The sequence below is a fragment of the Eptesicus fuscus genome, chromosome 2 (genome assembly GCF_027574615.1).
Source record: "Eptesicus fuscus isolate TK198812 chromosome 2, DD_ASM_mEF_20220401, whole genome shotgun sequence".
NCBI classification, from domain to species: Eukaryota; Metazoa; Chordata; class Mammalia; order Chiroptera; family Vespertilionidae; genus Eptesicus; species Eptesicus fuscus.
Genome location: NC_072474.1, coordinates 60080055 through 60104322, shown reverse-complemented (window position 1 = coordinate 60104322; position 24268 = coordinate 60080055). Strand labels below are relative to the sequence as shown.

At 40.1% G+C, this 24268-nt stretch overlaps 2 protein-coding genes and 1 non-coding gene across 4 annotated transcripts in view; all 3 read right to left on the bottom strand.

Annotated features, from left to right (window-relative positions):
• Nucleotides 1-2276: 2276 nt before the first annotated feature.
• On the bottom strand, nucleotides 2277-13496 carry LOC129150458 (uncharacterized). The gene is made up of 9 exons (XM_054721978.1): nucleotides 13434-13496; nucleotides 13024-13053; nucleotides 12317-12387; nucleotides 10874-10906; nucleotides 10704-10781; nucleotides 8713-8757; nucleotides 6695-6721; nucleotides 2807-2836; nucleotides 2277-2462 (listed from the first exon to the last, which is right to left on the bottom strand). Exons 3-9 carry the CDS (start codon nucleotides 12371-12373, stop codon nucleotides 2277-2279), a joined length of 456 nt encoding a protein of 151 aa, XP_054577953.1. The 5' UTR covers nucleotides 12374-12387; nucleotides 13024-13053; nucleotides 13434-13496.
• Nucleotides 9092-9227, bottom strand: LOC114232297 (small nucleolar RNA SNORA29). The gene has a single exon (XR_003618332.2). It is a non-coding gene; the product is annotated as a small nucleolar RNA SNORA29 (small nucleolar RNA).
• A 1602-nt stretch (nucleotides 13497-15098) lies between the features above and the next one.
• Nucleotides 15099-24268, bottom strand: part of SPARCL1 (SPARC like 1) — a 64242-nt gene continuing 55072 nt past the window's right edge. For both annotated transcript variants that reach the window (XM_028148271.2, XM_008143574.3), the window contains exons 8-11: nucleotides 22491-22627; nucleotides 20540-20688; nucleotides 19798-19946; nucleotides 15099-15525 (exon numbers count right to left, since the gene is read on the bottom strand). In XM_028148271.2, coding sequence (XP_028004072.2) covers nucleotides 15497-15525; nucleotides 19798-19946; nucleotides 20540-20688; nucleotides 22491-22627 — 464 coding nt within the window. In that variant the 3' untranslated portion in view covers nucleotides 15099-15496. The remainder of the gene's footprint in view (nucleotides 15526-19797; nucleotides 19947-20539; nucleotides 20689-22490; nucleotides 22628-24268) is intronic.

The following is a 24268-nucleotide window of genomic DNA, read 5'->3' as shown; positions in this document are numbered from 1 at the left end:
TTTCTGAAGGAGTATCTACTCCTATATCACTAAGCAGTATTGGTTGTGTATTTTGCTTTTTTAAATTTTAGATATAAGGAATATTTTTGTTTTTTAGAGACATTTAAATAAATAGTAATAATAGATGCCATTGATCGAATCTACACTATATCACTTAATCCTCACAACAGTCCTTCGAAGTTAGGTAGTATTATTCCCATTTCACAGATGAAAATGGTATTTAGAAAGGGTGCCCCAGGTTTATTCACTAAGGGATAGAACTAGGATTTGAATCCTGGTCTGCCTGGTTCAAAACTTACTCTCCGTCTACCATATTCCCAACTAAGGTTAGGAAGCTTTTGTGATTTGTTACTTTAAGTATGCAGTTTGGAAGATTATCTGTTACCTAGCAGTAATGTTACCCAGATGTAATACAGTTACGGTTTGTGACTTAAAATTAAAGGCCATATCTGATTTGACTAGCATTGTTGAAATGGTTTGCATAATTTGGCCCAAAAGCAATTTATTTCATAATATCTAAGGATTAACCTAAGGATAATTAGTGTTTGTCTTGCCAGCAGGTATTCTTGAGATTAGAAAGCATTTTAAACTCAAATGGAAGCATATGCTAAATTTACATAAGAGCATAACTATATAAAAATCTAAATATTTGGTAGCTAAAGAGGGAACTTGAAAATTCTGACCATATTTAGAGGCTAAATGCTACGTTGTCTTACAGTATAAGGACTTAAGTGATTGGTATATGTGAAGTTTAACAAACTGATTTTAAAATATATACTTTGAAGAAATCATTTGTATTAATTTGATTTTTTTACATCTACTTATATTATTAATTTACCAATACATACACAATCTGAAGCTATTAAACTCTTAAGATAAAAATACTGAAAATGTATAATAATGCTAGAAAGGAGATTTCACTAACCTTATATAACTTGTGGCATAGTAGTGAGAGAATTATTACTGAAAAAATAAATGATACAGATTATAGTTATTATATGAAGGTAGTTTTTGCCATAATTTCTTCTTCACCTCTACCCACATCTCCCATATTAGGCTTATTTTATTGCTGATGGATTAGTATTGGTATAACCTTGTATATTAGGAGGTAGAGAATAATGTGATTTATTATACCTAAATGCTGATACATTGAGTCCTCATTTGTCTTTTCTGCAACACAGACTTAATTCCTCCCTCTTGGTCCCTGATGGCCTGATAAGAATATTAAAAGTGGTAGGAGCCTTAGCCAGTTTGGCTCGGGATAGAACGTCAGCCTGCTCAAGGGCACGGACCTTAGTTGCATTGATCTCCAGTCCTGGTTAGGCCCATGAAGGAGGCAACCCATCCATGTGTCTCTCTCACATTGATGTTTCTCTCTCTCTCTCTCTGTCTCTCCCCCTGCCTTCCACTCTCTTTAAAAAATCAATGAAAAAATATCCTCGGGTGAGGCTTACTGCCGGGAACCAATTCCAGCATGTAATAATTACCAGAGTTCCATCAAAAGGTTGGTGAAGCTCGGGCAGCTCAACAAGGGTGAGCCACATCTGTAGTTTACCTGTTGGAAACGGCTAAATGGCACTTCCCCCAAACCTGAATAGGATTGTTAACTGCCAGACAGCTCAGGGCATTTTATTGCCTCCTGTTGGCCAAACACCTGAACAGCTGTAGGCTATTCCCCAAACTGACAATCTCTGTAAACCCTACCCTTTGAAATGTGTATCTCCACCTTGCCTTCGGACAAATTGTGTTTAATAAATACCACGGGGTCCTAGACAAGGAAAGAGTCTTTAGCTCCTTCTAGCTGAAGATCCTCTGACCCCCCAATGCCTTTCAAAATTATCTTTTGTCTCCGGACTCTTTAATCATCTACGTGCAGCCCCTTTCTCCAGAATGCTGAACCCTTTGTAAGGTTGGGAAAAGAACCCTGGCCTTATGACGCCCAAATGAGGGACACCAACACGTAACAACAACAAAAAAGTGGTAGGAAACACTAAATAAGCACTCTAGGGCAGTGACGCTTGTTAGAAGTAAAACGGGTGAAATCCAATTCCTTTCTCAAGATTGGAATTGAGAGTATTTTGATTCATAGAATTCTCTCTAGGTAGCTTAATACTGTATATAATTTTAATTGACATTAATTCAGATATTTACAAAAGGGATACACCTTTCTGGTCTCTGTTTTTTGTTTATATTTTAAATGAAGCAAACTTGGGTGAGACTCAAAGTGGAGTCTCAAGGTTTGCAGCCTTTCCACCCAGCGAACTGATGCCCGTGTGTTAAGGAGAGGTGCTGCCTTGCCATCGGGCATTCCGAGGTTTGGTAATTTCACAGCAGGCTTTGCTTACTGCTGACATAATTGTCCACAAGACAACAATATGCTTGAAGTAAAATTTACTGATTAGAATTGCTTTTTTTTTCTTTTTTACTGATTGAAATTTCTTAACCGAATATTGCATATATTCCTGTAAAAGGAAATTTTGTTAAATACCATGGGCATTATGAAAAGAATATCTTTTTAGTCCTGCAGAAATTAAGATCTAAAGATCTTGGAGGAAATTGAATTTATAATTCATGAGCTCCAATTTGTGTAGATCAGTTGGGTTTGATTCTGCCATATGTTTTCATGGTTCTCAAGAATATGCTTACCTTTTCTGAAGTTAAATGTCACTTACTTTTATCAGTATAATCATAGAAATGAAGCCTTACCCCAAGTAACCCCTAAAAATAAAAAAATAAAAAAATATTATCTTAAATGTATTAAGTAGATTTTTAGTTTATAATAGCTTAAAAATTAATATGAACTTACCAGGAGTTGGTTCAAAATAGAACTGATTAACTGTGAGAGAAGAAAAATCAATGATCAATGCTATCATAGATTTATTTTTAACTTAGTATATATATGTTAAAATATTTTCTATATGAAAATGTTTTTAATGAAAAATTAATTCCTTTTTACTGCTTAATTTTTTATTTGCATGATGTAAGATTTTTAAATGAATATGCAATATCTAGATTCAAATTATCTTAATTCTGTCAACTATAATAAAAAAGTGGAGAAATTGGTTAAAAAAAATGTCACTTGTAATACCAGAAACAGTTTAATATCTTGGCTATTTAGTGACTTGCTTATTTCACTTAATACTGTTGGTACTAATAAATAGAAAAAAAACCCTGAACAATAAAAAATAAATTCCCTTAATTCACAGAACTATTTTCCTGTAACTGCCTTGTAACTGTATTGACTATATCTAAAAGATAGAAAATGGATGTGAATGGTTAATAAACCCACTGTGTACACTTCCATACAAGTGCTTGCTTATATTACGCAAATTCCCCGTGTGAAGGATACTGAACTGACATTTTCGGACAACTATGAGTACTTGGCACTGAGGGTTTGCTTACACAACCAGTTTCACTGGAAAAGTATTGCTTTGTCGCTTCCACATGGTCCTTCTGTTTTCAGAGGCTGGCAGCTTGCTCACAGACCATTGGCCTTTTGACCGACAAGGCAAAGCTGCCAGGTTCGGCACTGTCTTGACTTGTTCTTGACCTGAGTATCGGTTGTTCTCTTAAGATGCTTTTTCCTGCTCCCTGACTTAACTAGGATCACTGGGAGAAAAAAAGATTATGACCATGAAAATATGGCAGTTTCTATAAATTATTCTGTCAGGATTCTTTCCAGGATGGGTTGTGGCCAACAGTGCTTTAAAAAATTTCAGAAAAACAAAATATAAATAGGTATTAAGAGTTCAGATCTAGGTAAATTGAATGAGTCATGTGTCTGAGGAGTCAATATTTTCATTGGAGGGGACCTTGGAGCCAAATACATACTAGTACATTTATCCAAGGTCATGTAGATAATTTAATTGTAACAATGAGATTAGAATTTAGACTTTCAAATCATAGGCCAGTGCTCTTTTAGCCATGTTTTGATGGAAACTTGCTAATTTTTATAATAACTTGCTAATGTTTGTAATTACCAATAATTAGTCATTGAAGGCAGTTTCTTAAAACATTTTTAGTTATAAATATGCCAGATTTTTTTTTTCCTTTTGGAGTTAGACAGTAATGCTGCTTAAACAGAATGGATTATGGGAATAGCACTTAGGTATTTGAACTCAAAAGGCTTAGGTTCTTATTGAGTTGGTTGAGCTCAGAGCTACCTGTTTGACCTTAAAGTTTCTGGGACACTTCAATATTCTTCAAGATGGCAGATTTTAAATAGTCTATATTGAAGGATCCTGGAAATTTTATCTTATAATTTAGGCCTAACTTTCTGACATTATTACAAAATATGGCATGTCCCTGATTCTAAGGTACCATAATTGTAAAATGCACCATTTGGTTAGAGCATTTTGAAGAAAAAGGAGATTCTAGATGAAATCTAGTATCTGCTGTGGTATGTGTCTTGGTTTCAGAAAATGTTTAAGTGTGAAAAGTATTTTTTAGTCCAGGACATAGAATTTTTTAATATCTTTTGTAACTCCACGTATTTATCCTGTGTTTCTGTAAACTAAGATTCTGAATAACTTATTGTATCAATAAAAGGCCTCCTTAAAAAAGTTGAATGATGTGCAATTCAGTAAAAAATTATCTGTTGGGATTTAGACTTGATAATCTTTAATGTATTTATGTTTATGCTAATGCTTTGTTAGAAGTCTGTTTCACCTCTTCTAAAGCAACTTATTCTGTGACTATTTAGTCTTATGACTCTTCAGTTTCACCCTCATCAATAAGAGATGAGGTTGTTTTGTTATCTGTAGTTTGGATTAATTGAGTAAATGAATGTAGAACTGTTTGCAGGCATTGAGAATGTTTTTTTGTTTTTGAATTTAATAGCCATGCTTTATTTAATTTCCAAATGAATTGGAATAATAAAGATAGTAATTTTCATGATGAAGTGGCTCATCATATGTAGGATATTGAATGTAATCCTATCTAATAAAAGAGTAATATGTAAATTGACAATACCTCTGCTATGCCCACCAGCCAGTCAGGAGTGAGTATGCAAATTAACCCAATCAAGATGGCTGCGGCCACAAAGCGAGCAGGAGGCTTGGGTTTCCCCGGCAATAGAGGAAGCCAAGCTTTCCGCACACCCTGGCCGGCCCTGACTCCACTCAGGGCTACAAAGTTTCAATTATAGAAGATAAATAAATCCCAACAAAAATGGATACGGCTGCGGAGCAAGCAGGAGGCTTGGCTCCGCTCAAGGCTACAAAGTTTCAATTATAGAAGATAAATAAATCCCAGATACCAGGGCCTCCGCTTGGGTCACCTGGGGGCATGGCCGGCCTGCAAACCACCACAGGCCCCTCGCCCAGGCTGCCCCATGCCCCAAGGGAACCCCCACCCTGATCCAGGACACCCTTCAGGGCAAACCAGCCGGCCCCACCTGTTCACCAGGCCTCGATCCTCCTATCTAATAAAAGAGTAATATGCAGATTGACCATCACTCCAACACACAAGATGGCTGCCCCCATGTGGTCAAAGATGGCTGCCCCCATGTAGACACAAGATGGCTGCAACAAGATGGCCAGCAGGGGAGGGCAGTTGGGAGAGACCAGGCCTGCAAGGGAGAATAGTTGGGGGTAATCAAGCCTGCAGGGGAGGGCAGTTAGGGGTGACCAGGCTGGCAGAGGAGGGAAGTTGGGGGCGACTAGGCCTGCAGGGAAGGGCAATTGGGTGGGACTCAGGCCTGCAGGGGAGGGCAGTTAGGGGCAAACCGTCTGGCAGGGGAGCAGATAGGCATCAATCAGGCTGGCAAGGGAGTGGTTAGGGGTGATCAGGCTGGCAGGCAGAAGCGGTTAGGGGCAATCAGGAAGGCAGGCAGGCAAACAGTTGGGAACCAGCAGTCCTGGATTGTGAGGGGGATGTCCTACTGGGATTGGGTCTAAACGGGCAGTCGGACATCCTTGAGGGGTCCCAGATTGGAGTGGGTGCAGGCTGGGCTGAGGGACATACCCCCACCCCCCGTGCATGAATTTCGTGCACTGGGGCTCTAGTCTATATATATATATATAACCCTAATATGCAAATAGACCAAATGGCAGAACAACTGAACAACCAGTCATTATAATGTGCGCTGACCACCAGGGGTGGTGCGCACGGAATGTGGCGGGTGTCAGCACCAGGCGGCAGAATGTGGAACATGGCAGGTATTGGCCATGGTGGGATGGAGGAGCCTGTGAGTGGGGGCACCAGACCAAGGCTGGTTGCTGTCATTGGGGTGAGCCTCTGGTGGTTATTGAAAATTCTTTGCTCCCACGTGCTGTGGTCCTGCTGGGTGCTCCCAACTGCTGCCAGCGCTGGACCTGCTCGCAACCACTGCCAGCGCCAGAGCCGCCGCTCGCATCTGCTGTGAGCGTCCCTGAGGGCTTCTCCACCTCCCCCTGCTCCTGAGGGGAGGTTGGGGCAGCAGCCACCACTCGCACCTGCTGACAGCGCTGGCCCCAATCGCTCCACGCCGTCAGTGGGTGGGAGCGGCTGTGGCGGGAGCAGGGTTGCCGACGGACAGGGGACCAGGGGCTGAGGTGGGAGAGGCCGGGCAGGGGCATGGAGTATGGGCCAAGACCCGCCCCTGTGCCCACCGCAGTCTTGCGGCCCACAGTTCCTTTCAAGGTGCACGAATTCGTGCAATGGGCCCCTAGTATTGTTATAAACTTTATGGATTAACAGGCTAGAATATATTTACCGCTATAATGTCATTAGGTGGCAGGACCTAAAATAAAGGAAACAATCAAATAATTGAGGTGTAATTCAGCATTTAATCTTTTTTATGTTATACATTTTACTGTATATTAGCTTGATTAAATGAAAACATGCTTTTTAGAATTCTTAGAATTATAAAATTATGTCTTTGAAATTCATATTCACTAGTATTTTAAGTAAGTCCCCATAGCCAACTCCCCATTTTCTTTTGTGAGCTCCAGATGTAGTGGGGACTTTTAGGGAAGATCATTAAACTTATGCTTACTGGGTTGGGAAAAGGCTATATTTTGGGATTACTTCTTCATGGAAGAAAACTTTAATGTCATTCCCTATGATTTTAGGAAAGATTGCTGTTATGTACACAACTTATTTTTTGGTTTGTGACTGAGTCAGTCGTCATTTGTAATTATTCCTCATTCAATACAATCCCTTCAAAAGTAAAATTTAAACAATCCTTTATACCATGACCATAACCTTAAATTTAGTTCAAAGGCTTCTAGAACAGATTCCATTTTAATAAGAATGTATTTTCCTTCCACTAATGGCAAATGTAAGCATAAAATTTAAGAGGTAAAATGGACTTTATAAATAATTTTCACTATTTCAAGGAAGTAAGGCTCAAAGTGATATGGTTAGCTAGTTAATTATTAATAACAGGAAAGAGGCAAAAGGAAGGCCAGATATTATAGGTGTGGTCATTTGGGCAGCTTCAACAGGAAGCTGCAACTTTACACTCCCCAGGAGCCACCGCCCATTCCCTGCAGCTTCCTGGGGGGAGGGCCTGGACAAAGGGGAAGATGGGCACATGTGCAGTGAGTTGGGGTAATAGGGAAAGTACTTGCCTGTCAATCTAGCCTGGGGAACCATGGATTGGCCAGAGTGGGCAGGACCACTGCAAGCCTGCCAAAATTTGGGAATACATAACCCCTAGACCAAGCATGTCAAACTCACAGCCCGTGGGCTGCATGCCTCATTTATTTGGCCCGTGTTAGCCTTTGAGTTTGACATGCTTGCCCTAGACCAGTGGTCGGCAAACTCATTAGTCAACAGAGCCAAATATCAACAGTACAACGATTGAAATTTCTTTTGAGAGCCAAATTTTTTAAACTTAAACTTCTTCTAATGCCACTTCTTCAAAATAGACTCGCCCAGGCTGTGGTATTTTGTGGAAGAGCCACATTCAAGGGGCCAAAGAGCCGCATGTGGCTTGCGAGCCGCAGTTTGCCGACCACGGCCCCAAACAAAGGAACTAGTGCTCTTGGCTCTTGGTGCTTAGCTTTCTCTTGGTTCTCTGGTTCCTTTGGCTTTGCTCCTGCCTGTGTTTTCTTTGTAGCCATGTGGCCCCGAGGACCCTACATGCAATGGACTGATGGACTGCAGAGGGGAACAAACTCAGCTGGCCTGACGCTGGACTGGACCTGTGCTCCAACAGGGAGCGGAACTGTGGACTCTGGCTCTTAATTCTGCTGTGCTGTAGCCACAGCTACCCTTCTTCCTTGCAGGGGATGAAAGGAAATGAGATCTTGGGAACTCCGGGGTTTGATTCCACGGAAATAAAGCTTTCTACAAACCTCATCCTCCCGTACGAGTCTCAGAAAATTCCTTTTCTGGGGATATCCCAAGAAGCCCACTCCCACTAGCAACCGGTAGAGATGAAGACCTCTCCCCACCGGCAACAAAAGGAGTTTGAGATTACTCCAAGGTACTAAATGGTAGAGCTCGCATTCCCAGGTTGACTTCAAGTGCTTTTTCTACTGGTCTCCTAGTTCCCTCTACATAATCAAGAAAATTTCAGGTCTTAGATAGTTCAGTTTTTAAGAGTATGTGAGATTTGTACATTAAAGGACTCAAGTCAGACAAAGTATCAATAACTAATGATCCCTATAAGAGAATAATAACCATTAATCCTGGTATCAAATTCTCCTCTGATTAAATTGAAATAATTTTCAAGTTTTGTATTCATTTAAATACTTTTTAAAAGGGAACTTTAAGTATAATTACCTGATTTGGATTATACGGAAAAGGAAAAGGAAGAGGAATTGGAATCTACAAAAAAAAAAAAAAAAAAAAAAAAAAAGTGAGTTGTGAATAAAATAAAATGTGAACATTTTGTTTTGGCTTTTTTCTCACTTATGCATTCATTTACTCATCATTCCAGTCATCCATCCATCCAGTAATTATGGAGCAATTATGTGCTCTCAGAGAGCCCATCTTTTAATTGGTGGAAGTTAGATTCTAAATCTTCATAATTTTTTACTTTCAAGAGGTATGCTTATTTTGCTTAATTAGTCAAAGCTAAAGCCCAAGAATCTGTTCTATATGTTGATAATTCTTGCAAATCTATCAGTTTCTCTACAGTTCATTATTTGCCTGATATTTTTTTTTCTTGTTCAGCCATTTCATATAGGATGAGGACACAAATAAGTCTTCCCTCTTCAGATCGTGGCAATTTTAATCTACTCCATAAGCACAGCCACTAAAATTTATTACTAGGAGAAAAATGTGGCAATGGGGAACTGCCTGATAGTTAATACTATTCTGCCACCTGGTGGAAGGAAGAGTTTCCATTTCAAATACTAGTGTGTTTTTTTTTTTGCCATGTAGATTTACACGTAATTTAATAATAGAGATTATTTAGACATCATCTCTATAATTTTATATAGAGATTCCTATATTTTAAACCAAGACTTTAGAATTTTGTATTAATTTAAAACAAATCTGAATGTCAGCTCAGAAAGAGGAACAATGCACCCAAATTTGACTAGAATAAAAACAATTAGCAATTAATTAAAATGTAAGTATTTAGAAATTTAGTGGCTAAGATTCAGTTAGGACATGTGAAAATGTTTTAAAAGAATGTTCCAGTGAGGACTGTAACTTCGCTGACAAATTTCCAAAATCCTACTTGAAGTTGAGAAGTAAACCATTTGATATTAAATACCAGCAAAGGGAAGGTGTTTGTTATATTTAGATATAAAAACAATTATACAAAATCATATTTATGTTTTAAACATATTTTCAGGTGATAAGCAAGATGTTAAGCAAGATGCTATTGTAAAATTTGTGTGAACTTTCCAAAACATCATTGCTTAAATACTGTCCACATTTAACGTTTCCAACCTGTGTTGCAGCCCCATTGTACTGGTCATTCTTTCCCCAAATTGCAAAGTCCTTCTTAGGTCTGTCCCAAGCCCTTGCCGTTCCCTCTGCCTCACCCACTTCTCATACTGGCTCAGATACCATCTCCCTGTGAATGAAGTCTTTGATCCACAGCCTAAGTCAGCTTTGCATTTGCATCTAGACGCACTTATCAAATCCCAGTGTTTTTTTCATTTATGAATTTCTCTTCCTCATCAGACTGTGAACTTACACTTTTTTGTATTTTCAGCCCTCACTATAGACCCCATTAGATAATAGACACTCAATAAATATTAACCAAATGAATGCTGTTTGCATCAATAAAGTATTACGTACAGATTAAAGGCAATTTTATTATGTATTTAGCATTGTTCTGACCTTTATTAAAAAGTGTTAGAAGAATTCAGATATTAGAAAGATGAGAGAAGGTCAAATAAGAAGAGCAAACCAATGATATTGCTTGACCTGTGAGAAAAACTTAGGGAGAGCTGGAAAAAATACTGTAGCAAAAAGAAAGCAACAAGGAGATTAAGAAAAAGAAAAAGAACGGGTCTTATAGAAAGAGGTTAGTATTCTCTTCATGGAGAGTAACTAGCCTCATCATAGTTTAAGTAACTCGGTATAAATACTTTCTTGATGGAAAGAGGAGGGGCCACTGAAGATTTGGGGGGACGTTTGCTGGTCCCTTGTCACACTCCACCACAAGCTATGAGAGGAGGGGAGAGTGAGTAGCTGATGCCTGGCAACCTTGAAAGCTTCACATTTCTCTATTAAAATTTGGAAATTTTTATCATCATCATCATCCAACTAATAAATATTCTTCACAATTTGAGATTTCCCAAATCCATACTTACCGGGGGCAGTTGTGGAGGTGGGAAAAATGGGATCTGAGGAAAAAATGGTAGTCCTTGGGGTGGGTAAAAGCTAAATCTCTGTAAGAAGAAACACGATGTCAGTGATTGCAGACAACTGCAAACTTTTAAAATGATGAACATGTCCTTTGAAAATACAACTAGAAGTTTACCTGACCACTGGAACTGCCTCCAGATTGTTCGAGCTTGTAAAACAATAACAGCAATGAGGTGAATCAACATATGTGGCAAAACTTCACTCATTACAAAGAGATTTCATTCTGATTGAGGGTAGGTAACAAGCTGCTACTGAGCATTATGCTCATCAGTAACGTAGCTTCACCTCTGAAATACAACACGGCTAAGTATCTAATAAGGAAAAGTTGAATTAATTCTGCCCAGTGATCAGAATGGAAATAAGTTTCCTCAGATTAATTAATACTACATGCCTCTTTTTCTTTGAATCAACAATGTTTTCAGCATTTGGAAGTTCAAAGTGAAGGGAGTATGGAAGTATAAGTTTAAATTTGGTATCCCCAAACACAAATTTTGAAAGCTCCTTCACTTTTTCGAAAACCCCTCTGTTAAAAAAAATGTGCAGGGAAAAGGGTTTCTTGCCTACTTGGTGTCCTACATATTCAGACTATAATTCAGACTATAATAGACACAGGTTAGACTCATAGATCTCACTTGTATTGATGTAGAAAGCATGGCTATAGTCAACCTGAGACAGTTTGTGGTAAGGGTATCCTTCATAATAAAAGCGTAGTATGCAAATTGTCCCCTGGACAGGGAGGTCGTCCAAGAGTTTGACCAGAGGGCGGGGCCGGCCAGGGGAAGGGAGGGAGGCCCCACCTGGCAGCCGGCAGCCGCTAGGGACCCTACCAGTGCATGAATTTTGTGCACTGGGCCTCTAGTTATAAATGAAACTCAATTCAAACTGTGCAATTAAGACCTAGGTCATGCCCTAGCCAGTTTGGCTCAGCGGATAGAGCATCGGCCTGTGGACCAAAGGGTCCCAGGTTCGATTCTGGTCAAGGGCATGTACCTCAGTTGCAGGCTCCTCCCAGGCCCAGGCCCTGGTCAGGGCTTGTGCAGGAGGCAACCAATCGATGTATGTCTCTCACATGGATATTTCTCTCTCTGTCTTTCCCTCTCTCTTCCACTCTCTCTAAAAATCAATGCAAAGATATCCTTGAGTGAGATTAAAAAAAAAAAAAGAAGACCTAGGTCACTCCAGAATACTAGTATTTGTTCTCTTTTGTTAAGTTTATTTGAGAGTTTCCTATGCTCCAATTAGGACTCTTCAGTGCTCCTGCATTTTTATCATTCTCTCCAGGTTCTGAGGTAGCTCTTATAGCTCACTTTACAGACAGGGAAGCCATGGGTTCCTTCCTTGCTCAAGGTCATGCACTTAGCAAATGGCACCATGCAGCTGGGATTTGTATTGGGAAGACCCTTACGCTGAGGGAAAAACAGGACGTGTCTGGGTCTACAACATTGCAGGACTCCACGTTTCTCCTTTGTGAAATGAGAACATATAGGAAATGCTTTCTAGCCCAGAAATACTGTCTTTAGAATGGAAGTCGGGTGGACAACTGGTGGGGAGTACTCACAGGGATGGGCAGAGCAGTGGCAATGCTCAAAAGGCCAGCCAGGATGAGAAATTTCATTCTGAGGGAGGAGTCTGGAATGGAAGGGTTAGGTCCTAACCGTTAGGAGATCATTTTCAGTTGTTTTTTTGTTTGTTTGTTTGTTTGCCTACCTCCTATTCCCATTGTAACGAATTAGTTAGAGGTGTTGAAATCGTGGTCAGGCTAACTTCTGCCTCTAGATTCAGGCTTTGTAAGCCTAGACCATGCTTTAAATGCATTGAATGCCTTTAGATGAGACACATTCTCTGGTTCATAGCATTGCATTCCTCCTCTTCCTCATAATCTATACTGTTTGGTCCCTGAAGTTATTTGAATTTGTTATCTCTACCCACAGATCTTCAAACACCAGCGTTATATCATGCTTAGTATTGGGGATGTACCATTACTGGCTCAAATGAGATTCCTTATGTAATATACAAATAAATCCACCTTGAGCTTCTACGAACGCTGTGAGACTCACCATGGTCTGGATGCTGTTACTGACAATTATAATTTCTCAAGAAGGAAAGGATCTGGAAAGAATCTTGTAAGGCATTATTGGTTGGCAGACAATAAGTACAATATGAGCAGATTCCATAAAGCAAATCAATGTCGTCTTTACTGGCTAGTTGATTCAGAAAGCAAACCTTTTTATGGTCCTCAATCACACTTAATTTAAATAAATTTACCTTATGAGTTTCCAGCCAAATCACTGAACTCTAGAATTGAATTTTGGAAGAAAAAGAAACTTCATCACATTCTTATTAAGACTTGTCCCCAGCATCTGAAGCAAGATATACCTCTTTATATATAAGTCACTCTTCAACTATTTTATATGTATTTGAAACTGAAATCAGATTTAACTTTGTGCCATTTTATTTTGACTGAATTTAAGCAACTTATCCCCCTTTCTCTCCTTTTCCATATCTCTCCTTTGTATTTTTCTTCCTCAGATTCAAACCCTTAAATTTCTTTTTTCTTTTGTCAACTGAAACTATTAGAAGTCATTAAATTCACCAACACAAGAATATCTTACATTCTTTTACCTAGTGCAATAGAATCAACCCAAATGACACTGTATGTCTTTTTAAAAAATTACCTTTGCTTCAAATGGTCCTCGGAGCAAGAATTCAAGGAGCAGTGTGATCTCCTAGTATCTCTATGCCCAACTAGTATTTAAGCTGTATTACTAATGCCTTCATGGGTATGGGCAATATGAGTCATAAAATTCAAAGCTAAAGTGAATAATTGTTTCCAGACTAGAAACTCCAACTCATAAAGTCTCTCAATTGCACAGAGATAGGATTAAAGACTGATTACTGAGAAAATAACTTCATCCCCTTGGTTGGGATTAGGGTAATGTCTTTATCACAACCCACAATTAAAAACTGTGACCACCAAGAATATTAAAGTACTTCTACAATATGTTATTTAGGGCAGTGATACACATGGGAGCCTGAACAGATAGAAAATGTTAAGCTTCTAAAATGTTAAATTTTTAGATAATATTTTTCATTTCAAAATAAAACATTTTTAGTAAATATTTAGGCAGTGTCTTCAGTATTAAAATCACTTTTCACTATTCTAAAACAGGCAAAACATTTAAAATGGTAATTTAGGTCTAATTAATACCACTGAATAAAATTTCACTGTTCCCAGCAAACTCACAAATAGAAACTTATTTTGTAATTAGTTAAGATCTCTCATGACATTTCTTTAGAGCTATATACAAAAACATTCTAAATTTGGGATAATTTCTAAAACTATTTTCCTCATTGGAAAAATCTAGTAAATAATAATTAGATTTTGACTAATCAAATTGAACTTAATTATTTAGACATGACATGGTGTGATGTGCTCTGGCTAAGAACAAGTGACTCATTGAGCTAAGAAGAGAGATAAATAAAATTTTGAAGTTAATCCCAGAAATTATTCTGATAAAAACAAAGTCTGCCATAAGTATCCTTCAGATGAAGTTCCTAGGGGCACATACTCTCAGTGACTATCAGAGATAAAGCTTTTATCAACAACAAACTTGTGATTGTTGAAATAAATAATCAGAGATAATTGCATTGATATCTTTTCTTTCACGTAAGAAAATATGTAAAAAAACATTTTATTTTCTTTCAAATATTTAAAGTAGAGTAAGGGTGTCAAGGTCTTTCAGATCTTAGAAAACTCAATTATGGTGTCTTTTATATGTTTGCAATCTAGATTTTACTGTTTTAATAGTTACCAGAAAAGAGCTCAAATGAGAACACACTTTCTCTTATGACAAATTTTCTTGCTTTCAATTTACAGTAGTGATATTTACCTCGGACTCTATTGGGCATCAAGGCAATTCAGGAATCTCCACTGTCGGTGTTATCTTTGCACTATTTTGAGGACATGAAATTTGTAGAATTTTTACAGGGCCACCCTCTCTCCCAACACACATGCATAAAAGCTAAAATTAGTTGCATCAAGCAGTGCACAATCATCTACATTTTTAATAGAATCGATAAAGAACACTTGAATTCAATTGTTCCTCCTGTTTAAACTTACATTATGACAAAGAACATTCATGAGCAACTACCACTTAACAACTGAACATTTGTTTCCCATAGGAAACATCTCTCCTAACCACGTTCACACTTTTATTTTATTTTTTTAATTAATAGGGTCTAGGAAGCACAATTATAATTTGATATGAAGCATGAGCCCTGGTTGATCTTTCACATATAGTTGTTTAAATAAATGACTGGAAAAAAACTTGAACAAGTACTTGGATTTCTATGGATTTTTATTAGGGTATTAAAACATGGAAAATAATACACATTCACAACAAAAGGGCATTGTTGCATTTTCTCGACATGCACATGATATTACAGACAAAAGGACGTATCTCATAAATTGATACAGTGTGATGAGTTAAACTCCTGCTTACAAACAGCATACAGTATTTTGCATATATCAATTTCACTTAATGTTAAAGTTTTATTTCCAATGTCAATGTTAAATGGCTGGTGCATATACAGTTATCAAGCAATTACTCTCATTGTCTTCTCAGACATGCAAACATTCTGCTAAATATAAATCTACACGTATCATAGCTGCATGGATTTCAGAAGTGGTCAGCATAGAGGAGGATGCTGGGAAGTTTGAGTTCTTTCAGATCTTAATTCAAAACAGGAGGTTTTCATCTATGTCTTCTGCAAAAAAGCAAAAACAAAACAAAGCACATTTTTAGGAAGTAGCCAGAGTAGTACTAGAAACAACGTTGGAGCTGAAGGATTAGAACAGTTATTAATAAGGCAGCACGATGGTTCTCAGCCCGGGGAGGGCATCAGTCACCTGTGACACTTAAAAAAATATATAATTTCAGGCTTCATGCCTAGCTTCCTGAATCAGAACCCCCAAGGGTGGGCCGATGGCGTGTGTACATTTAGAAAGCTCTGCAGGTAGTTCTGATGGAGGGTTGAGAACCACTGATAGAGGAGGTAAAGGGGGGCCCAGCCAAGTATACTAATCGGTAAGGGTTGTTAAAATATAATGGAAATAAGTAGAGGTACAGTGACAAATCAAATTTCCAATCAAGTAATTGGGAAAGAACTTGTTGCTGCAACTATGGAAGAAGACAGCATCCTCAGGAGGCTATAAAACTGCCCCTTACCAGTATGGTCCTCCCTCCCGCAGTAATTGTTGCAGACTAAGCTACTACCTGTCTGGGGCACCAGGTAATTCTCCTGCCCAATATAAATCTTCCTCTCACTCCAAGAGTGGGAAAAATGATGAGTTTGGTATATTTCTTTCGAGCACTGGCTTCATTTGTAAAATTGGGATAATAGTCTCATTACTTATAAACTAATTTATGTCCTATATAATAAAAGCCTACTATGCTAAGTGTCCAGTTGTCCGGTCAGCTGTTCAACCAATCAAAGCATAATATGCTAATGATATGCTAAAGCTGCTCAACTGCTCGCTATGATGTGCACTGACCACGGGGGGGGGGGGGGGGGACAGACAGTTGACCGGTTGACCAGTCGCTATGACATGCACTGACCACCAGGGGGGCAGACGCTCCAACCAGTAGGTTAGCTTGCTGCTGGGGTCCGGCCAGTCAGGACTGAGCCAGATGGGCCGGACATGCCTTGGAGCCCTCCGGTGTTCCCTCCCCAGCTGGCCAACCTCCTGTGTCCCTCCCAGCCTGGTGGAGCCCCTCAGCCTGGCCTGTGCCCTCTCACAATCCGGGACCCCTCGGGGGATGTTGTAGAGCCAGTTGTGGCCCAATCCTGCAGGCCAGGCCAAAGGATTCCACTGGTGCATGAATTCGTCCACCGGGCCTCTAGTTTGTTTATATTCTTGCATATATCTTGAATAGGTTTCTAATATACGTATAACGTGAATATATTTATTTTTCTTTTCCCTCATCAACTCTTGCCTAAATCTACCACATCATCTTCTCAACTGTTCTTTGGCTTCTCCACAATGCAACCAAAAGAATCTTCCTTAAATATAAATCCAATGAAATCACTCCCTGTTTAAAACACTTTGGTGAGCCTCCAGGATTCCTAGTGTGATGTCTTTAACTGGCTTAGTGGGACCTGCATGATCTGACTTGTTTACCCTATTAGTCCCACTAGGAAGGCTTTCCTAAAGATTAGTGTGGATATATGTCCATAAGCATACATACACATGTTATGTCCTGGGCAGTAAATAAGTAAGACTCCACCACCTCCTAAATGAACCCCTTTTTGGACACAGAAGGAAAATGAGACCTGCAGGGGATGAGTGGCATACCCTAATTCCCATAGCCAGTTAATGACAGAGCTGGAATATTTGAGCACATTTAGTTCACATCAAAGGCCATTAAAATTCAGGAAAACCCTGGCTAAAATGGTCGTGTCCTTCTGTTGATTTCTCGGCCCAGAGGGAAGGAAGGATATACTTACAAACTGAGACATACTTGCTTTGTTTTCCCTATCTGTATCCCAAAGCAGTAACTTGTTTACTGGCTCTGACTGAATGTTTCATATCTGCTTTATTGGCTTACTGTGTGATAATTCTTTCCCTTCTTCATAATAACGTAATCACAGCCAAACCACACTGAACAAACAAGACCATTAGGAGCTTTGCAGCCACTGGACTTTAAGCTCTTCCTGCTCCTCCCAGACAACCGCCCAGCCCAGAGCCTGAGGGAGCCTACGTGCTGAACAGTGGCCACAGTTTCCTTAAATAAATGGTCTCTGTTCATATTCATCTTTTGCTTCCTCCTTTAAAATCAAGTGCCATCTAAAAGAGCATACACAAGTACGTCCTGCCCCAGCCACGTTATTCCCTCTCCAGAATGGTGGGGTGGCAGGGACACACACACACACACACACACACACACACACTCCTCAATGTGAGAGAGAAACATCAGTTGGCTGTCTTTCACATGTGCCCTAACCGGGAATCAAACCTGCAACTTTTTGATGCACAGGACGATGTCAACTAACTAAGCCACTCTGGCCAGGCTAGGGTGATTTGTTATCCAGCAACAGACAACTAATACACAGAACTAGATGCTTACAAAAATATACATTCTTTGCTCATTACGGTTGTGCTTCTTTCACAGAATAATATTGTAGAGAAAAAGAACTAATACTTTCTGCTTGCCTATTTATCAATAAACTAGAGGCCCGATGCACAAAATTCGTGCATGGGGCGGGGGGTGGTCCCTCAGCCTGGCCTGCACCTTCTCACAATCTGGGACCCCTCATTCCTAACTGCCTGCCTGCTCGCTCCTAACCCCCCACCTGCTCACTCCTTACCGCTTGGCTCACCGCTCCTTAGCACTGCTGTGGAGGCGGGAGAGGCTCCTGCTACTGCCACTGCACTCACCAGCTGTGAGCCTGACTTCTGGCTGAGTGGTGCTCCCTCTGTGGGAGCGCACTGACCACCAGGGGGCAGCTTCTGCATTGAGCGCCTGCCTCCTGGGGGTCAGTGTGCATCATAGCGACCAGTTGTTCTGTTCGTTCCACCGTAAGGGTCGCTGGGCTTTTTTATATATAGATAACTAATTCATCATATTCTCAGCTCTTTCCAATTTCAAGGCATTATACATGTGCCTAAAAACTACTTTAAAAGTGAAGTTCACATGAGTTACCTCTTTTGGGGAATTTCTGACCTTTGAGGAACTTAATTTACTGCTTGGTCATATGTTATTCTACATGTATGTTGTGAATATATGTATAAAACCTCAGCCTTAAGGATTTAATCTTCACTGTTCATTTACATTGTAAGCAGTTTTGATTTTCTATTTTTAAATACATCTTTCAGCCCTAGCTGGTTTGGCTCAGTGGATAGAGCCTTGGCCTGCAGACTGAAGGGTCTCGGGTTCGATTCCAGTTAAGGGCACATACCTCAGTTGCAGGCTCCTCCCCGGCCTGGGCCCTAGTTTGGGGCATGTGCAGGAGGCAACCCATCGATGTGTATCTCTCACATCGATGTGTTTCTCTCACATCGATGTTTCTCTCTGTCTCTCCCTCTCTCTTTCACTCTCTCTAAAAATCAATGGAAAAATATCCTCAGGTGAGGATTAACAACAACAAATTATTCAAATTTTGATTATTAAAAACATGCTTGCTCATAAAAATCAACTCTAACTTAGGAAAAGAAAAGGAAGTAGATTAAGGCATAACCTAGCAAAACAAATGTGTAAATTTCAAGTCCTCCACTGTGGGAATAAAGAAAAAAAAACCCTTAATTTTATTTTTGTCACTGAAGATGAAGTAATGGGTCACTTTTGGATTAAAGGAATACTATTGGGATACAATTTGTGATGTAAGACCCAGCTCTTGTTGGTGTGTTGGTAATGAATCCTGAGATTCTTCTGATGTCTCCCATCGGCAAAAGCAGGCTGGCTATTTTACTCTTCACATATGATTTTTTAAAAGTTTGGTCCAGCCTGGCTGGCATGGCTCAGTGGTTGAGCATTGACGTATGAACCAGGAGGTCATGGTTTGATTCCCAGTCAGAGCACATGTGTGGGTTGTGGGCTCGATCCCCAGTGTGGGACGTGCAGGAGGCAGCTGATCAGTGATTCTCTCTCATCGTTGATGTTTCTATCTCTCTCTCCCTCTCCCTTCCTCTCTGAAATCAATTATATATGTAATACCCAGGTTAAGGAAGGGTATACAACCCTCTTCTCAGAAGGGCAGCCTTCTGAGATTTGGCACAACTCTTTGGATTCACATCATTTTCTTAGGTTTAACCAACTGCTGAGACCTCAATGCAGGTATCCTCTAAATATTCACACTTGCTACTCTTTGAGTATCATAAAGAGTCAAAGATAACCTTGCCAGGAGAGTTCTTTCTCTGAAGGAGCCCTGCCTGGGATCCTGCCACCTTGCAGTTTCTAGGTTTCGATTTGAACACACAGCAGGACGTCTCTATGAGGGTCACAGGGCTTAGGTTTGTCTGGAGAATGATGATGAGCTTACCTTCTTTAATTCCAAAGCAGTGGCCCCACTCCTTCAGGGTGATGTGCTTATCCTTGTTGGGGTCACACTCATCAAAGAAGCGAGTGATGCAGTGTTCCATGGGCACTAGAGATGCCCGCAAAGGAGCGAGCTCCGAATGTGTCAAGACCCTGCAATGAAGTTCATGGCAGCCTGTTAGCTGAGTAGCTTGTGTGTGAAAGGTAACTCTTAGAATCACCATGGGCATTTTTCTTCCACAAGACTGCTGACTATGCCAAATGAATAGTACACTCATGAAAAGTTGCAAATGAAATAAACTATCTTTGGGTAAGACAGACAGCTTTTGGGGTGTCAATTCTTAAGGTTTTCTTTTTCATTGAAAACTGCCCTCCCACCATTCTACATTTGTAGGGGTGCACCCCAGCGATCATCTTTCTGCAACCTGGACATACCTAATTGCTCCAGATGCAGCACTTGACCCAAGTTGGGCCAATCAGAGTATCTTGGGACTTTAGGATCAAGAATGAGAGAATTAGCAGAGTCTCAGTGGGAAACGTGTGAACTTGGGAGCTGGGGTGTGGCCATAATCTATTATTTTCAAAGCAGTTTTGTGTTTAAGCACCAAACCACATTTATTTGACATTTCAGTCTTCTAGACTGGAACTGGGAAATTTCCTAAATCTGTTTAGAATTCTCTTTGTCAAGATAACTAGACATTATATCAGGAAAGTGACCTAGTCACAGGAAGGTAAAGAGTTTTTACCTGTCCATAGGATGTTGGTCAAGTTCACTAAACTGCCAGTGTACAGGATACACATACATGTGGTAGTTTTTCTTAAAGTCCCTTAAGAGAAGGTCAATGGAATGGTCCCCAGCCAAGAGTCTCTTTTCATCCAGGTAAATTTTCTTGACCTGGAATTAGGAAGGGAGAAAGATCATCAGAGAAATGTAATCAAATTATCACTTGCTAAAGCTTACTTGAAGAACAATGTAATAGCATGACAGAGGAAATCAAGCCCGGGCCATTGTATGAGACCACATGAAATGCCTTCTAATCAACAACAGTCTTCCTTTTCTCTACATAGAATAACAGCCAACATTAAAACAACTTAAGTTTTCAGAAGAAATTTGTCCTTTTCGATTTTTCTCTTTTAACTAAGTAATGTTTACTGCATTCCTTAAAACTATGAGAAGATTTTAATGAAAGGGCTAAACTGACTTAGGCAAGACTGTTGATCAGTGAGTGAAAAGCCCACTCTTCTCCCATTGGCATACTCCATTCTTAATCCTCAGGGTATTGCCATCCACTGCCTGCTCAGGCTCAGTTTAGCCCTAGTGTGATACTGTTTGTCCACCCTACCTGAAATTTCTGTTTTGTGTCTAATGCTCTCAAGGCTCTCTGTGATGATGTATGAATGAGACAGGATAGAAGTTACTTTGGGGCAATGCGTGCAAAACTCCTAGCTTGTGGCGTTACCCATTATTTCACTGAGTAATTGGAAGCAATCAGAACAGAACTTCTAACCATTCTCATGACCACATCTACCACCTTCCCTCCTTATTAGTGTGCATGAACTTCTGTGCTCCTAATCTAAGCCCTCCCCTCACTGATGCCCGGAGCCCACCTCTCCTCATCTACTCAACATAACCTATGGCAGTTGGGCATCTTTCCTTCTTCACTGGGTTATTTCCACAAACACAGGAGATCCTCCACCATCTCCCACTGGGAGGTGGAACTCTTAACCTTACACCCCCCTCCAGCTTCCACCCTGTTTCACTGTTTTCCTTTGCAGAAAAATCTCTTGAAAATATTGTTTATACTTGCTGCTTCCATATCCTTCCTCTGATTCTATTTTGAACACTGTCCACTAAAGCTTTTCTCCTCTCCATTCTGCATTAACAGCTCTTGTCAAGGTCAACTATGATCGCCACATGCCATATCAATGCCCAACTCTTAGTCCTCCTCTTACAACCTATAAACAGCTTTGACACAGTTTAGGCACACCCATCTTCTTGTTTTATTTTTTCTTCATAGCACATTCCATCTCACCTGGTATATTTTATATATATGTTTATATATTTGCATGTATGTTCATATTTGCATATGTAAATATATACACAAATAGTATATTTAAATACACATGCACATATATACTTACTTGTTAAGAGTCTGTCTTTTTGCCTAGAATGTAAGCTCATGAAGGCAGATAGCTTTGTTTTGTTTATTGCTGTATCTCCAGCACATAAATCAATTCCAGCTACTGGAATAAATTTTTCCTGGGAACTTCTGGAATCAATATTCTGCACATTTTAATCTTAATATATTACTGACATTGTGAGTAATGAATTCTCTTATACCATAAATCTATGTCTGGCCCGTGAGGGCAAAAATACATTTAGGTTTAAATAATATGTCTGGGCATGAATATACAAATGCTGAATTGAGGTTCAGCTTGCTTAAACAGAGGTTGCTCCAGGTCTGAGTTAGGAAGCTCTCCCTCAGGCTACTGCCCTTTGCATAGGAATGGGGTGGTTTAGCATGTCCAATACCTTGTGGCATGAATGGTCACCGCTACTATTCCATATGTGCTAACCAGATTGGGGAGGCAAAGTGGGCTTTTGCTAGCTGCCCAGGGAGGTCACCCCCTCCCCACCTTTGTTCTGACACCTTTTTTCCTCAGGTCTTCTAGACAGACGGCCTGTGCATAACTTACTTTATTTCTTTGCTTCTCATTTAAATATCCATCATGTTCAGGGTTAGGCTCATAAAGTTGCATGAGGATATTCTTGAGCCAGTCTCTCATTCTTAGAGGGAACTGAGTCACCTCAAAGTCCGTACAAACAGGAATAGCTGTTTCAAGAAGAAAGTAAATTGATGTTAACCTTTGGGTCTTACTCCTGTCCTATGGCAAGTCCTCATAACAGGAAGCGTGGTGATGACAGCATCCTCACGGCCCAACCACCACAACGTGGCCCTTAACCCTGGCGGCACAACAGCATTGCCCTGGGTGTTTAAAACACATATCAGATGCCAGCTTCCATTCAAAGGAATTCTGATTTGGTTGCTCTGGGGTGGAGCCTGGAATCAGGATGTTTCACAAGCTCCAAAGGTAACGTAGATGTGCAGCCAGGGCTGAGAAGCACTTCTCCAGAACCGGAGAGCTGGGGTTTAGAGGTGGAGGACACACGCTATTTATTAGGGGAAAAGCGAAAAAGGTAGAAGTTAGCTCTTACTGTGGTCACAATGGGATACTTTGAAATCTCAGTGGCTTAAAGGAACCAACATTTTTTTTTTCAGTTCTGTTGAGATATAATTGACATACAACACTGCATACATTTAAAGTGTGCAGAGGAACGACTTGACATACATATATTGTGAGATGATTCCACAGTAAGTTTAGTTAATATCCATCATGATGTCACATAGTTACAAAAAAAATTTTTTTTTTTACTTGTGATGAGAACTTTCAGGATTTACTCTCTTAGCAAGTTTCAAATATATCAGCCAGTGGTATTAACTATATAGTCAACATCACATCGAAGGTTTATTTCTTGAGACTACTGCAAGTCCAGCACAAGCTGGCAGGAGGGCTCTCTGCTCAGCGCAGGCTCTCTGGGCTTCAGCGCGATGGAGACTCCACCCTCTCCACACAGGGAAAAGAGCGCGTGGAGAACCACACAGCAGTTCTGAAATGCTGCTGTCCAGAAGGCACATGGATGACTTTTGCTCAAATTTCCTTGGACAAAGCAATCGATATGGAGACGCTTAATCCTCTCCTGGGTATAGAAGGAGAGGAGAACTGGAAATATTAGTGAGCACTGCAGATGTGGAGAATCACTTAGCGATGAGGAGATCCAAAGACAATTGAGAATATCCTGGGAAAGGAAGATGATTAAAAAAAAAACATACAAAAAACTTCTGGAAGAATATGTTGTCATAAAAGTTCTTGGCAGGGGCTTAACTTGACTACGGAAAAGGACAAATAATTTAGCAAAATTCCAATGATTCATCTCAATTATTAAGTGGATAGCATTGTATAGTGGTTCTGAACCCTAGCCACACATTAGAATTGTCTAGGTTACTTTAAAAACAAATGAAAAAAAAAAAAAAAAAGCCAAGGTTCCAACCCAGTTCAATAAAATGGAAATCTCTTATGCTTAAAACCTGGGCCTTCTCCTTCTCCTTCTCCTTCTCCTTCTCCTTCTCCTTCTCCTTCTCCTTCTCCTTCTCCTTCTCCTTCTCCTTCTCCTTCTCCTTCTCCTTCTCCTTCTCCTTCTCCTTCTCCTTCTCCTTCTCCTTCTCCTTCTCCTTCTCCTTCTCCTTCTCCTTCTCCTTCTCCTTCTCCTTCGCCTTCTCCTTCTCCTTCTCCTTCTCCTTCTCCTTCTCCTTCTCCTTCTCCTTCTCCTTCTCCTTCTCCTTCTCCTTCTCCTTCTCCTTCTCCTTCTCCTTCTCCTTCTCCTCCTCCTCCTCCTCCTCCTCCTCCTCCTCCTC

Coding starts and splice junctions, on each gene's coding strand:
- LOC129150458 (XM_054721978.1), bottom strand. CDS start 12,373: ATGAAATTTCTCATCCTGGCTGGCCTTTTGAGCATTGCCACTGCTCTG. Junction 10,782..10,873: donor GAGGCAGTTCCAGTGGTCAG/GTAAACTTCTAG, acceptor TTCTTCTTACAG/AGATTTAGCTTTTACCCACC. Junction 6,722..8,712: donor TTCCGTATAATCCAAATCAG/GTAATTATACTT, acceptor CCTTTATTTTAG/GTCCTGCCACCTAATGACAT.